The sequence below is a fragment of the Chlorella variabilis genome, assembly GCF_000147415.1.
Source record: "Chlorella variabilis unplaced genomic scaffold CHLNCscaffold_16, whole genome shotgun sequence".
In the NCBI taxonomy this organism is placed as follows: domain Eukaryota; kingdom Viridiplantae; phylum Chlorophyta; class Trebouxiophyceae; order Chlorellales; family Chlorellaceae; genus Chlorella; species Chlorella variabilis.
The window spans coordinates 682,174-693,975 of NW_005435072.1; the positions used below are offsets into that span (position 1 = coordinate 682,174).

An 11,802-nucleotide genomic window follows, 5' to 3' on the forward strand; every position below is an offset into this window, starting at 1 on the left:
ATCCCACCCAGCCGCAGGACTCCACTGCCGCCCGCGCCCCGCCCCATCTGGCCGCTTGCGCGCCCCATCCCCCCTCGATGGGGCCCGCCCACACCGGGGCCTCCCCCCTCCCGCCCACTGCTTTCTCAACGGCCCCGAGCCGGGGCTGCCCTCATTGCATACATAGTGCGCCTTTCCCTGCTTTTCTAGTGACCTAGCGTTCCGCACTGCCGTTTGGCCAGCCCATGCTCCCGTACCGTTGCGTTTCTCCCCAATGCGCCATGCCACTTTGCCAGTCATACACACGTTTCGATGCGTGCCCTGTCAGCTGCTTGCGTTGCATGTCGCCTTGCTCCACCCCTGTTTTATTGCTTTCTCTGCTTTCGCCCGGTTCCCGTCCCGTTTCGGCGGGGAGTCTATGTTGCAAGCTAGTTCTTGCTTTACCAGACTTTAAGCCCACACAAGCAAGCAAGCACTGGATTCGTCCTGCCGTGATGTGCAGTGGGCGGTGCCCAAGCTGTGGTTCGACATCAGCGAATACATTTCCACACCCGAAGAGCCCCAGTGGCACCACGCCGAGTCCAGGGCATTCGTCGCGGCGGGGTATGCCTGGTGAGCGAGCGCCCTGAGCTCAGGCAGGGACTTTCAGACAAGCCCGTCCACTACTAAGAGCGCTCGCATTCATGAATGCGAGCGCTTGCTGATCAGCAAGTGCTGATCAGCAAGGCCAGGCAAAGGCGACGCCGAGGTGGCGGCTGACTGGAACCATGGCTGCCGCTGCCGCCGCCGCTGTCCTGCCTGACGCCTGCAGGTATCCTATCGTCCAGGCCTTGCACAAGGATGTGGCTTTCGGCGTGCGCCTGTGGGCGCCGCCAGAGCACTGCGGCCAAGAGTTGGTGTTCAATGTGTCCTTCGTTGTACAGCCGGGAACGGGCTCGGGCGCGACGGGCTGGAACGCAAGTGAGTGAGGATGCGGCGCTGCAAGACAAGCAGCCCAGCCCGCCTGTTGCACAGCCCGCCTGTTGCCCTTGCCGGCACATGCGGCTTCCGGCGCGGCTTGCCAGCACCAGCCAGATCCTGGACCTGCTGAAGTTGCTGCTTGCTGCTGCCTTCCTGCAGGCTGGCTGTGCGCCTGGCCCGAGAGCTTTGACGAGATGCTGGTCTGCAGCGCCCCCAAGGCCATGCCGCTGTGGCGCATGCTGACTGGCAGCCTGCCGGGCTATGTCGAGCATGAAGAGCTGCTGCTGTCTGTGACCGTGGGCCTGGCGGGAGAGGACTGCGTTACCAAGCACACCCGATACGACAGCTTCAGCATGCCCTCCGAAGCGCGGCTGGCGGCCAGCGAGGAGTGCCAGCGTGCCGAGAGGAGCCTGCTGGGCCCGCTGCACCAGGACAACAAGCCCCAGGCCATGCTGGCAAGCCCCATCATCAGGTGCGCGAGCCGGCAGCCAGCTGTCGGCGTTATTTGAGCTGTTGAGAAGCACTTTACCCAACTCCAACTCCTCCTGCTCCTTCACACGCCCTTCCACTGTGCAATGCATGCAGGTGGGGATTCCTGCGCGGTCACCCCGGCCTGCGCGGCCTGCACGGCTTCGAGAGTCGGCGCCTGCCCGGCAGCGGCGCGCAGGGGGTGGGGCGCCAGCTGGCGGCGGCCGCCGCCGAGCGCCTGGCCAGCACGCCCTGGGTGGATGCCGCCCAGTATGCCGACCCTGTGGCCGAGACGGCACTGGCACAGGCGGCACACCTGGTGGATCCTGCCGCCACCGGCAGCTGCGGGCTGGGGAGGGCAGAGCCAGCTGGGTATGAGGAGGAGGAGGGTTTCTGCGAGGCAGACGTGTGGGAGGAGGAGCCAGACGTGCCAGCCAGCCATCTGGCCAATGCGCTGGCGGCGCTGGGCCTCCTCGCCGCCCCCCTGGCAGGTGGGCTTGAGGGTGCTCCAGGCTGCTGCTTTCCACTCAGCCCGTGCCCTGCGCTGCGGCCGCTGCCTGCTGCCTCTTATGTGCTCCCTTGCCGCTCAACGTTTGACACGAGCGTCCTGGTGCAGGCTGGCAGGCGGTACGGCTGTACATGAGCAGGCAACAGCGCCTGCGTGCCAAGGCGAGGCGTGCCCAGCAGGTCAGGCAGGCAGCCCATGCCCAGCGTCAGCATGCACACCGTCGCAAGCAGGGGAGCAGCCACAAGGGAGCAGCGTCAGCCACGGATGGCCGTGGTGGGAGAGCCTCACAGCCGCGGCCCACCTCCACTGGCTCATCCACCGGGCCTGTCACCTCATCCAGCAGCACAGGAGAAGCTAGCAGCAGACCTCCTGCCCACCAGCCTGGTGGCAAGCAGCAGGACATCCCGGCGCCCAGTGCAGCAGAGATTGAGACAGCCAATGAGCAGCGTGCTTCTGCACGGCGCCAGCGGGGTGCGAAGACAGCCCCCTCCCCTGCAGAGCGTCCGACTGAGGGCGATGCATCCCAGGTAGCCAGCAGCAGCGCTGTGGCTGCCCAGGCCGAGGCAGCAGCACCGGCAGACCCTGCCGCGATCTCTGAGCCAGGCGCATCCGCGGCTGGCCCCGCTGGGCATCCAGCAGCAGACGCTGCGGCTGTGCCGTCGCCGGCAGATGCCAGCGGCGAGGCCGGCCCAGCCAACAACTCGGCCAGCGCCGACGACAATGCGGAAGCTGAGGAGGCGACGGCAGACGCCATCCTGTCCGCGCCAGCCACAGCCGCAGCCGTACCACCGCCAGTGGTGGCGCACGCAGTGGCCCCGCCCCCGCCACCTGTGCTGCTGCCTCTCCCGCAGCTGCCTTCCCTGAGCGACATCCTGGAGGCCATGCTGCCACCCCATGCAGCGGCAGAGCTTCCCAGCGAGTTTGGCTGGCAGGACGGCGGCGCAGCCTCGCCGACAGCCTATCAGCGGGAGGCGCCGGCCGACAGCGTCCAACCGCTGCATGTTGAAGCGCCGGTGGCAGTCGGTGGCGGCGCCAGCAGCAGCTGGAGCGCCGCCGGTGGCCACAGCCAGCCAGGCACCCCGCCGGCTTCCTCGGCGGTGCCAGTGCCGGCCACGCCTGCTCCTCCCACGCCGCCGCAAGACGCTCCTGCCCCTGCCCCCGCCCCGACTCCAGCGCCCACTCCTGCTGATGCGGGCGACGCTGGGCAAGGCGAGTCAGACAGCTGGGAGTGCATCGTTTGCTGGGAGGAGCGGCGAGGCGTAGTGCTGATCCCCTGCGGCCACATCGCCTTGTGCCGCGGCTGCGCCGACGGCCTCATGGCCTCCAAGCAGCCGCTGTGCCCCGTCTGCCGCGCCGGCGTCTCATTTGCACAGACTTTCTTTGCTGCCTGAACCTCCTCAAAGCTCTTGCTGGATGGCTAGCTGTTGCCGTTGACCCGACCTGCATGCTTCACCTAGCAGATCTGCACAGTTCTCGCGTGTTGTTCATCTGTTGTCACCTGCCCTCCAATCTGCATATATATGCTGGTTGACTTGTAAAGATTGGGCGAGAAAGCGGAAATGAGGGAATGGCATTGCAAGTGGAATGAAATGTGGCAATACATGGCCCGGGTCAACCCTGGTTGGTCTGGGCTGCCGCCGCCGCGTCTGCCTGCCGCATCGCCGTCACCGCCGATTCCAGCACATGCGCCCAGTGGGTCCAGTGGGTGCCCCCCTGCAGCCAGCATGCCACGCAGAGCAGGCCCTCCTGCTCCTTTCAGCGCACCAAAACCACAACCAAAACCGCAGCCCAGCGCACTGGCAACCAGCGTGCGCAGTCGCCACGGGCAGCGCATGGGATGCCGTAAAGCAGTACAACTGCTGAACAGCAGCAGTGCTTACTGCAGTGCAGCAGTACCTGGCAGTACACCACGTACGGCGGGCGGATGGGCCCGTCGGCGCTCAGCTCCGCGGTGGAGCCGTCGATGAAGGTGCCGTCAGCAAAGATGACTTCGTCACCGTAACCTGGCGTCACGCCTGCGACAGGCAGCGGCGGCAGGCGACGTGGCAGTGAACGGGCGGGCGGGCCAGTGGGGCACCCAAGTAGGGGATCACGGCCTCCCGTGAGCCCCGTCTGCCCCTGCCTGCACAGCGCGTAGCCAGCAGCCCCACGCCGCCAGCCCACCTGGCACGGGCTGGATGTACGAGCCGATGGGGCAGCACTGCTGCACCGCGCGGCAGAAGGCCACCATGCGCTCCTTGCTGCCCAGCTCCACGGCTGCGACAAGGGAGCAAGAAGCCAGCGGCGAGCCAAGAACCAGACTCAGCGCCAGCGGCCGGCAAGACAGTGGTGCGGCGCAGGCTGCCTGCGGGGCTGCAGACCCTGGCCGCCTGGGCCAGAATACCTGGGTAATACCTGGTGATACCTGCCCCTCTGCAAGGGAAGCTGCCGGCCGGCTGGCGGCGCCACCCACCTGTGATGAAGGACCAGGGGGTGCACGGTCCTGGCGCGGGCGTGACCTGGTACCCCTCCCTCCCCAGCACCTGCGCCGCCAGGCGGCCGCCCTTGAGCGCCTCGCCCACCATCTGGGGCGCCAGCCACAGGCCTGCAGGCGGGTGGTCCGGCCAAGGGCAGAGTTGGGCGTGGCTGGCGCTCCGGGTGGCCGGACGGATGGCCGGACCAGTCAACGAGGGTTGGCCGCCGCCCTGCACCCCCGGTGCAGGGCCCAGCTCCCACGCCCCTCCCTGCCACCACCGCTGCCACCACTGCCACAACCGTCACCACCGTGCACCACACGCACCACCCCCTCCTCCCTGCCGTCGCTCGCCTTGGAACATGAGGCGCAGCGTCTCCCCCGGCACGCAGCCTGCATCGCTGCCGATGCCGGGCGCCGTCAGGCGCGCCAGCGCCCGCTCCACCAGGTTGGCCCGCCCCGCCACGTAGCCGCCGCCGCTGACGATGGTGCCGCCGCCGTTCTTGATCAGCGAGCCCATGCACAGGTCGGCGCCCACCTGGAGGAATGGTGTGGTGTGTGTGTGGGTGTGGGGGGGTGGGGAGGGATAAGGAGTGGGTGCCTGAGCGTATGTGCGTGCTGCTGCTATGGGTGGTCGACGTGCCAGCGAGCGTGTGGAGGTGCAGGCAGAGGTGGGTCGGGATTGGGCGCCAGCAGACCATCATGCCGGCAACAGGGCGGCAGCAGCGGCAGGGCTGCGCCGCGGGTGGACGGGGCCTCACCGCGGGCGGCTCCCTGTCATCGGTGAACTCGCCATAGCAGTTGTCCACGGCTACGATGACCCGCGGGTTCTGCGCCTTAATGGCCGCCACCGCCCGCTGGATCTCGTCGATGCCCAGCGTGGGGCGCAGCGCGTAGCCGCAGGAGCGCTGCACCAGCGCCACCTTGGTTTCTGCGGCGGCGGCGACGGTGGTGGTGGTGGGCGGGTGGGTGCGCGTGGCGGTTACCGGGGGCATTCGTGGCGCAGGGTAGGTGTGCAGGGCGGTGACCCAGGGGGCGGTTTCAAGTCCCACGTGCCTGCTCTTGCCGCACCCGCTGCCCTGCCCTCCATGCGGCTGGCCACACATGCAGCGCGGCCAGCCCCGCCAGCCAGCCGCAGCGCCCCCTGGGTGCCACCCACCTGGCCGCACAGCAGAGGCGAGCGCCTCCCAGTCGATGCTGCCGCTGGGCGCCAGGTCAAGCTTGCGGTAGGACACTCCAAAGTCGGCCAGGCTGCCGATGCTGGGCGTGCCACGCAGCCCAATCACTTCTTCAAGAGTGTCGTACGGGCTGCCTGCCACCGCCAGCAGCTCGTCGCCCGGCCTGCAGGCGGGCGGGCAGGCAGAGGCGGCAGCGGTTGAAACGGGCTGCAGCAGCAGGCTGTGCTGGCAGCAGGAGCCACAGGGAGCAGCCGACAGGCAGGCTGCCTAGCCAGGCAGCCAGGCAGGAGGAGCAGGCAGGCGGGCAGGCGCGCGGCCGCCTGCCGGCACCTGAGGCAGCCAAACAGCGCGCTGCTGATGGCGTGGGTTCCCGACACAAACTGGATGCGCACCGCCGCCGCCTCTGCGCCCATCACCTCTGCCACCACCTCGTCCAGCGCGGCACGGCCCAAGTCGCCATGCCCGTAGCCTGCAGGGAGGGGATCATGTGAGGTAGGGGAAGGGCAGAGGTCGAGTAGTGGGCAAGCGAACGGAGGCAGGCGGCGGCCTGCTGAGCCCGCCCGGCTGCACAGCTGCCCGCCCGCCCGCCCACCTGTGCTGCCCGCAAAGTGGTGGGGGCCGATGCGGTGCCGCCGCATCGCCTGCTGCACACGCCTCAAGTTTGTATGCACCAGGCGGTCGATGTCGGCAAACAGAGACCGCCCATCGTCTGCCGCAGACCACACCTGTAGTGATGGCAGCACGGGGGAGCAGGTTACCAGCAGGAAGAACAGGGCGCTGCATGGGGTGCTGATCCGTCTCCTGGGTGGGCAGATGAGCGATAAGGGCGGCCTGGCTGGCGGCATGCCGGCAGCAGCGCACCAGCTCAGATGCATCAAGCTGCGGCCCCTCCTGCTGCTCCAGCTGCGCAGGCGATTCTAGCACGGCTGCCGCCGCAGCGGCAGCGCCATTGCCGGCGAGGTCGCTAGCGGCCCACTTGGCCCGGTTGGCGCTTCGTCCCTCGCCGGCCGCCGCCACCGACCGGCGGGTTGGGGCGGCGCCCGCCCGCCTGGGGCGCAATGCGCGTGTCCTTGGGCAGCTGCATGCCCCAGCGACCGTGCTGCATGCTGCCGCTCCCGCGGTGCTGCTCATTTCAGTGGCAGCTGTATGCGACTGCATGCACTGCGGCGCTGCTGCGAACCAGTGCGATCCTTGTTTAGATCTATTTGGCAGTCGTCATCGGCTGTTTCATCAACCATTGTTTGATCGAGGCTTGCGTGGCGGCGGCCAGGTGGCAGAGGCGAAGTTCTGCCAAAGTTGAGCACGACTGGGACAAAATTGAGCATGTACTCTGGTGTCCCAGCCATCCAAGCTAGCGCTACACTCCAGTAACCACGTCTTGCCGACGATCACCGTTCTCTGCAGACTTCCACACTCGCCTGCGCCCTTGAGGGGCGTCTGCTAGGCACGGGCTCGGTGGGAGATCGCTTCGGAGCCCGGCGGCAGGCAGCGAGCACCCGCAGCGGACAGGCCAGCGGCGGCCGGCAGCAGCGGCGGCAGCGGCACCGCGGCCATGACCAGCTTTCTGCGGCCCGGCCAGCAGTCCGCCTCCGCCTTCGGCCTGGCCTTCGACGTCGATCGCGACGCTGGCGGGGCGGGCGCCGCGCCTGTGTTCAACAAGAATGAGCGGCTGGCCATTTCGGAGCAGCGGCGGCGGCTGCCCATCTATGCGCACCGCACGGAGCTGCTGTATCTAGTGGAGGGGCACGCCACCACGGTGGTGGTGGGCGAGACGGGCAGCGGCAAGACCACCCAGGTCCCGCAGTACCTGCATGAAGCAGGTGGGCCGAGGTTTGCAGTCCAGGGAGGGCGGGACGGGAGGAGGGAGGCGGAGTGCCAGGAGGCGTGGCAAGCGCGGCAGCAGCCCGCGACGCCGTGCCGCCTGCCGTGCCGCAGGCTGGACGCAGGGCGGTAAGTTGGTGGCGTGCACGCAGCCTCGCCGCGTGGCGGCCATGACGGTGGCCTCCCGGGTGGCAGAGGAGATGGGGTGCCGCCTGGGCCAGGATGTGGGCTACTCCATCCGCTTTGAAGACGTGTCCACGCCGGTGGGTGGGCGGAGGCTGTGTCGAGGCTGGCTGGCTGCCTGGCTGGCTGGGGGGTGATGGCGCGCCAGCCAGGTGCCAGCCCCGACCGTGTGGCGCCCCGCTGTGGCTGCACGCATGCTGTTGTGTGCAGGGCGTGACGCGGGTGCGGTTCTGCACAGACGGCGTGCTGCTGCGGGAGATGATGGACGACCCGCTGCTGCTCAAGTGAGCCGGGGGCGGCCCGTGTGCCCTTTCTTTCTTCTTCGTTCAAGCAGCGACAGTGTGTGGTGGCGGTGGTAGTGCCGAGTGGACGACCCGGTGCTGCTCAAGTGGGGGATGGGCAGGGTCGATGGTGGCAGTGGCCATGTGTTTGTGTGTGTGGTTTGTGTGGATGCGTGTATGTGGAGGGTCCGGCCAGGTTCCCAGCACTGCGTTTGCCCCCTTGCGGTACCACAGGTACAGCTGCGTGATGGTGGACGAGGCGCACGAGCGCAGCCTGGCCACCGACGTGCTGCTGGGCCTGCTGAAGAAGATCCAGCGGCGGCGCCCCGACCTGCGTGTCATCATCTCCTCCTCAACCATCGAGGCGGAGAAGATGGCCAGGTGGGTGTGGAGGAGGGGGTGGTGGTGGTGTGGTGGCGGTGCTGGTGGTAGTCGTCGTGTGCGTATGTGTGGGCGTGTGTGTGTGGGGCAGGAGGAGGGTAGGGAGGGCAGGAGGAACCAGAATGCAGTCGGTGGCCTTGGAGGGAAGCCTAGGCGGGAGCTCACTCGCGGTCTTGCTTGCTGATTCCATTCTTTCTCCTTCCCTGGCTCCTCGCAGGTTTTTTGACACTAGCAACGTGCGGCGGCCCAGGGCCCACGCCGAGGGGGTGCAGCAGGGGGCGGCGCCCAGCCGCAGCCCCGCGCTCCTGTCGGGTGCGCCTGCACGCCCGTGCTTGCCCGCCCCCGCCGAGCCGCGCCTGCTCCGCCTGTGCCCAGCTCCCAGGCGGCTGCATCCTCCTCGCCACGCCTCCCTCCGGCTGCCTGTTCCAGCTCCTGGCGCCGCACGCTCATGCCCCCTGCCGTGCTCCACCTGCCCGGCCGCATGCCTGCCTGCCTGCAGTGGAGGGGCGCACCCACAACGTGCAGGTGCACTACTTGGAGGCGCCTGCCTCGGACTATATACAGGCGGCGGTGGAGACGGCTGTCAACATCCACAGGGAGGACCTGCCGGGGGACATCCTCATCTTCCTGACGGGCCAGGACGAGTGCGAGGCCGGTGAGCCTGGGGCGGGCTGTCGCGGTATTCCTTCCGCTGCCCGGTGCGGCTGCCGCGGCGGCGCTCGGCGCTGGGGTGTGCGAGCCATGCAACCCACACGTGCGGCTGGTGCATCGTGCGCAAGGCGTTGCTGCGCCTGGGCACCGGTGGGGGCAGCCGCCGCCTCACCTGTCCCCCGCCCCTGCGCTCGTTGGCCGTAGCCGTCAAGCTGCTGGATGAGGAGGGGCGGCGCCTGCAGCGCAGCAGGCTCAAGCTGAGGATGCAGGCCGTGGCGCTGTACGCGGGGCTGCCCGCGGCGCACCAGCTGGGCGTGTTTGAGCCCGCGCCGCGCGGCGTGCGCAAGGTGAGGGTGCCGGGCTGTGCGCGGCATGGCTGCCGCCGGGCGCCGGGCAGTTGTGTGCTACAAGCCTGATGCCATCCCGGGCTGTGGGTCCCAGGTTGCGCCGTGGCAGCCCCGCGCCGCTGGCAGAACCCACTGACGGCACCTATGCGCCACACGCCCGCCCGGGCTGCCTTGGCCCCCTGTGCCGCAGGTGGTTGTTGCCACCAACATAGCCGAGACATCGGTGACCCTGGAGGGCACCGTGTACGTCATAGACTCCTGCTTCGCCAAGCAGCGCTGCTACAACCCGCTGACGGGTCTGGAGAGCCTGCTGATCGCGCCCATCAGCAAGGCCAGCGCGGCGCAGCGCGCGGGGCGGGCAGGTGGGGCTCTGCCTGGGGCTGGGCGCTGCTGCTGCCGCTGCTGCTGCCGCCGCTGCTGCTGCTGCTGAGGAAAGGGCCAGCTGCTGCTGCTCAGGAGGAGGAGAAGGCCAGCTGCTGCTGCGGCGGGGCGGCCCATACTGTGAAGCATGCGGCAGCCTGCTGACACACGCTCTGGCTGCGGGCTCGGGGCCGCAGGGCGCGTGCGGCCGGGCCACTGCCTGCGGCTGTGCACCGAGGGGGATTTTGAGCAGAAGCTACCAGCCACCACAGGTGGGGTGGGATGCAAGCGAGGGGTTCTGGTCTACTCCCGAGCTCCGCCTTGTGCAATGCCACAGCGCACACACACACAAAGACCACCATAGCCACACTACACCACACCACACCGCAACGCAACACACACGCTCGACCTCTGCCCTGCCGCCCGCCCGCAGTCCCCGAGATGCAGCGCAGCGACCTGTCTGGCACCGTGCTGCAGCTCAAGTCTCTGGGCATAGACAACATCATGCACTTTGAGTGGCTGGCGCCGCCCCCCGCAGAGGCGAGCGGGTGGCTCGGCGGGTGGCTGGGAGGCCGGGCCGGGCGGCGTGGTGGTGGCGTGGTGGTGGCATGCTGGCTGGGTGGTGGCGCCGCCAGCCGTAGGCCCTGCCATGCCGGGTTGCTGCCTGCCGCTGCTCACACACACTCGCTGCCATCACAACCATCACCTCTCGCAGACCATGATCCGAGCGCTGGAGTCGCTGCACGCGCTGGGCGCGCTGGACGGCGACGCCCGCCTGGCGCGGCCGCTGGGCGCGCAGATGGCCGACCTGCCTCTGGACCCAGTGCTTGCCCGCATGCTGCTGGCTGCCGGCCAGATGGGGTGCACGGCAAAGGTGCTGACGGTGGTGGCGATGCTCAGGTGAAGCTGGTACAGCCTGGTACTTCTTTTTTAACTGGCTTGCCGCCCCTGTTACCCTGCCGGGCTGCCTGCCTTGGGAGCGTTTAAGGTGCGGTTCCTTGCCGGCATTTGCCCTGGCTGGAAATTGACGGGGCCGCTTGGGGCAGCCAACGGGACGTTGCTGGCGCGCTGGTGCCGTGGAGCGTGCAAAGCGTGTGGGCGCCGGGAGGGCGGCGGGGGGTGGACGAGGCCAAGGCCAGGTGGGCGTGAAGCCGCCTGCGCTGCCCTGTGCTGCTTTCCGCGCAGCGTGCGCGTCTGCGCGCCAGCGCACAAAGCACAAAACAGCCCTGCACATACAAGCCTCGGCTGCCGCCGCCGCTCCCCCGTGGTGCACAGGTTTGCTGTGGCCGAGGGGGACCTCGTGACGTACCTGAACGTGTGGCGGGGGTGGGAGGAGAGCGGGCGCAGCAAGAAATGGGCGATAGAGAACCACGTCATGCACCGCAGCATGCTGCGGGCCGCCGACATTCGCAACCAGGTGAGACGCCGGGTCTGGAGGGGCGCCGGGGCGTGGCCGCGCCGGGCTGCCCCGTGCCTCGAGCTGCCCAGCCCCTGCCCTGAGCTGCCCTGGTTGTGCCTCCGCAGCTGCAAGCCCATCTGCGGCGGCAGGGCATCAAGCAGGCTTCAGCCCTGGAAGGTGCCACCTCGTTCGACCATGATGAGGAGCTGGAGACTGGTGAGTGGACTGCCAGCATGTGCTATGGCACGCTACGCCGCCTGCCACCCTTTTGTGCCCTGCGGAGGATGCGCACGCTGCCGCCTGGGCGGGGCCATGCCAGCCGCTGTGCTGCGGAGGCTGCGTGCGTTGGGCGAGGCTGTTCTGGCGGTGTGCCGGGTCCGCGCTGCCTCTGACCACAGGATGCGCCCCTCCCCTCTTCCTGTGCAGTGCGCAAGGCGCTCGCGGCCGGCATGTTCATCAACGCCGCCAAGCTGACCGAAGAGCTTACCGTGAAGCTGTCAGGTGGGAGTGCGCCTTCCTACTGTGCCTGCTCTGCCCCGTGTGCCCCTGGTGTCACGTGCGCCCGCCTGCCGCGACCTGCCCCAACCTACTGTGACCTGCCCCCGCCTGCCCACCCTTCTGCCCAACCTCCTGCAGACCAGGCTGACACCGGGGCCTCCGTGTACCGCCTGGTGCGCTCGGCAGGCGGCAGCGCTGCCGCGGTCAAGCTGCGCATACACCACTCCAGCGTCCTCTTCCGCTGCCGCCCGCAGTGGGTCTGCTTCTACGCCGCGGAGCAGAACGACAGCGGCTGGTGAGGCTGGGGGCGGGGGGGGGGGGGGGCAAAGGTTTTCG

The 11,802-nt window shown here is 68.6% G+C and overlaps 3 protein-coding genes across 3 annotated transcripts in view; 2 read left to right on the forward strand and 1 right to left on the reverse strand.

Annotated features, from left to right (window-relative positions):
• Positions 1-3,306, forward strand: part of CHLNCDRAFT_136444 (hypothetical protein) — a gene marked incomplete at both ends in the record, with an annotated part of 5,645 nt that extends 2,339 nt beyond the window's left edge. The window contains 6 exons of the mRNA XM_005845712.1: positions 482-591; positions 791-939; positions 1,099-1,411; positions 1,525-1,898; positions 2,414-2,971; positions 3,089-3,306. Of these exons, the coding sequence (XP_005845774.1) occupies positions 482-591; positions 791-939; positions 1,099-1,411; positions 1,525-1,898; positions 2,414-2,971; positions 3,089-3,306 (1,722 nt within the window). The remainder of the gene's footprint in view (positions 1-481; positions 592-790; positions 940-1,098; positions 1,412-1,524; positions 1,899-2,413; positions 2,972-3,088) is intronic.
• Positions 3,307-3,526: 220 nt separating this feature from the next.
• CHLNCDRAFT_36347 (hypothetical protein) lies at positions 3,527-6,726 on the reverse strand (the record flags this gene model as incomplete). Its single annotated transcript, XM_005845827.1, has 10 exons — positions 6,407-6,726; positions 6,138-6,270; positions 5,876-6,014; positions 5,527-5,708; positions 5,129-5,298; positions 4,698-4,905; positions 4,368-4,499; positions 4,079-4,171; positions 3,812-3,930; positions 3,527-3,628 (listed from the first exon to the last, which is right to left on the reverse strand). Exons 1-10 carry the CDS (start codon positions 6,701-6,703, stop codon positions 3,527-3,529), a joined length of 1,575 nt encoding a protein of 524 aa, XP_005845889.1. The 5' UTR covers positions 6,704-6,726.
• Positions 6,727-7,025: 299 nt separating this feature from the next.
• CHLNCDRAFT_58455 (hypothetical protein) overlaps positions 7,026-11,802 on the forward strand; it is a 6,026-nt gene continuing 1,249 nt past the window's right edge. Inside the window, exons 1-16 of the mRNA XM_005845713.1 lie at positions 7,026-7,365; positions 7,481-7,629; positions 7,760-7,833; positions 8,065-8,211; positions 8,429-8,523; positions 8,711-8,866; positions 9,067-9,209; positions 9,400-9,571; positions 9,767-9,841; positions 10,003-10,172; positions 10,285-10,469; positions 10,652-10,708; positions 10,845-10,986; positions 11,094-11,184; positions 11,395-11,469; positions 11,605-11,761. Coding sequence (XP_005845775.1) covers positions 7,098-7,365; positions 7,481-7,629; positions 7,760-7,833; positions 8,065-8,211; positions 8,429-8,523; positions 8,711-8,866; positions 9,067-9,209; positions 9,400-9,571; positions 9,767-9,841; positions 10,003-10,172; positions 10,285-10,469; positions 10,652-10,708; positions 10,845-10,986; positions 11,094-11,184; positions 11,395-11,469; positions 11,605-11,761 — 2,156 coding nt within the window. The 5' untranslated portion in view covers positions 7,026-7,097. The remainder of the gene's footprint in view (positions 7,366-7,480; positions 7,630-7,759; positions 7,834-8,064; positions 8,212-8,428; positions 8,524-8,710; positions 8,867-9,066; positions 9,210-9,399; positions 9,572-9,766; positions 9,842-10,002; positions 10,173-10,284; positions 10,470-10,651; positions 10,709-10,844; positions 10,987-11,093; positions 11,185-11,394; positions 11,470-11,604; positions 11,762-11,802) is intronic.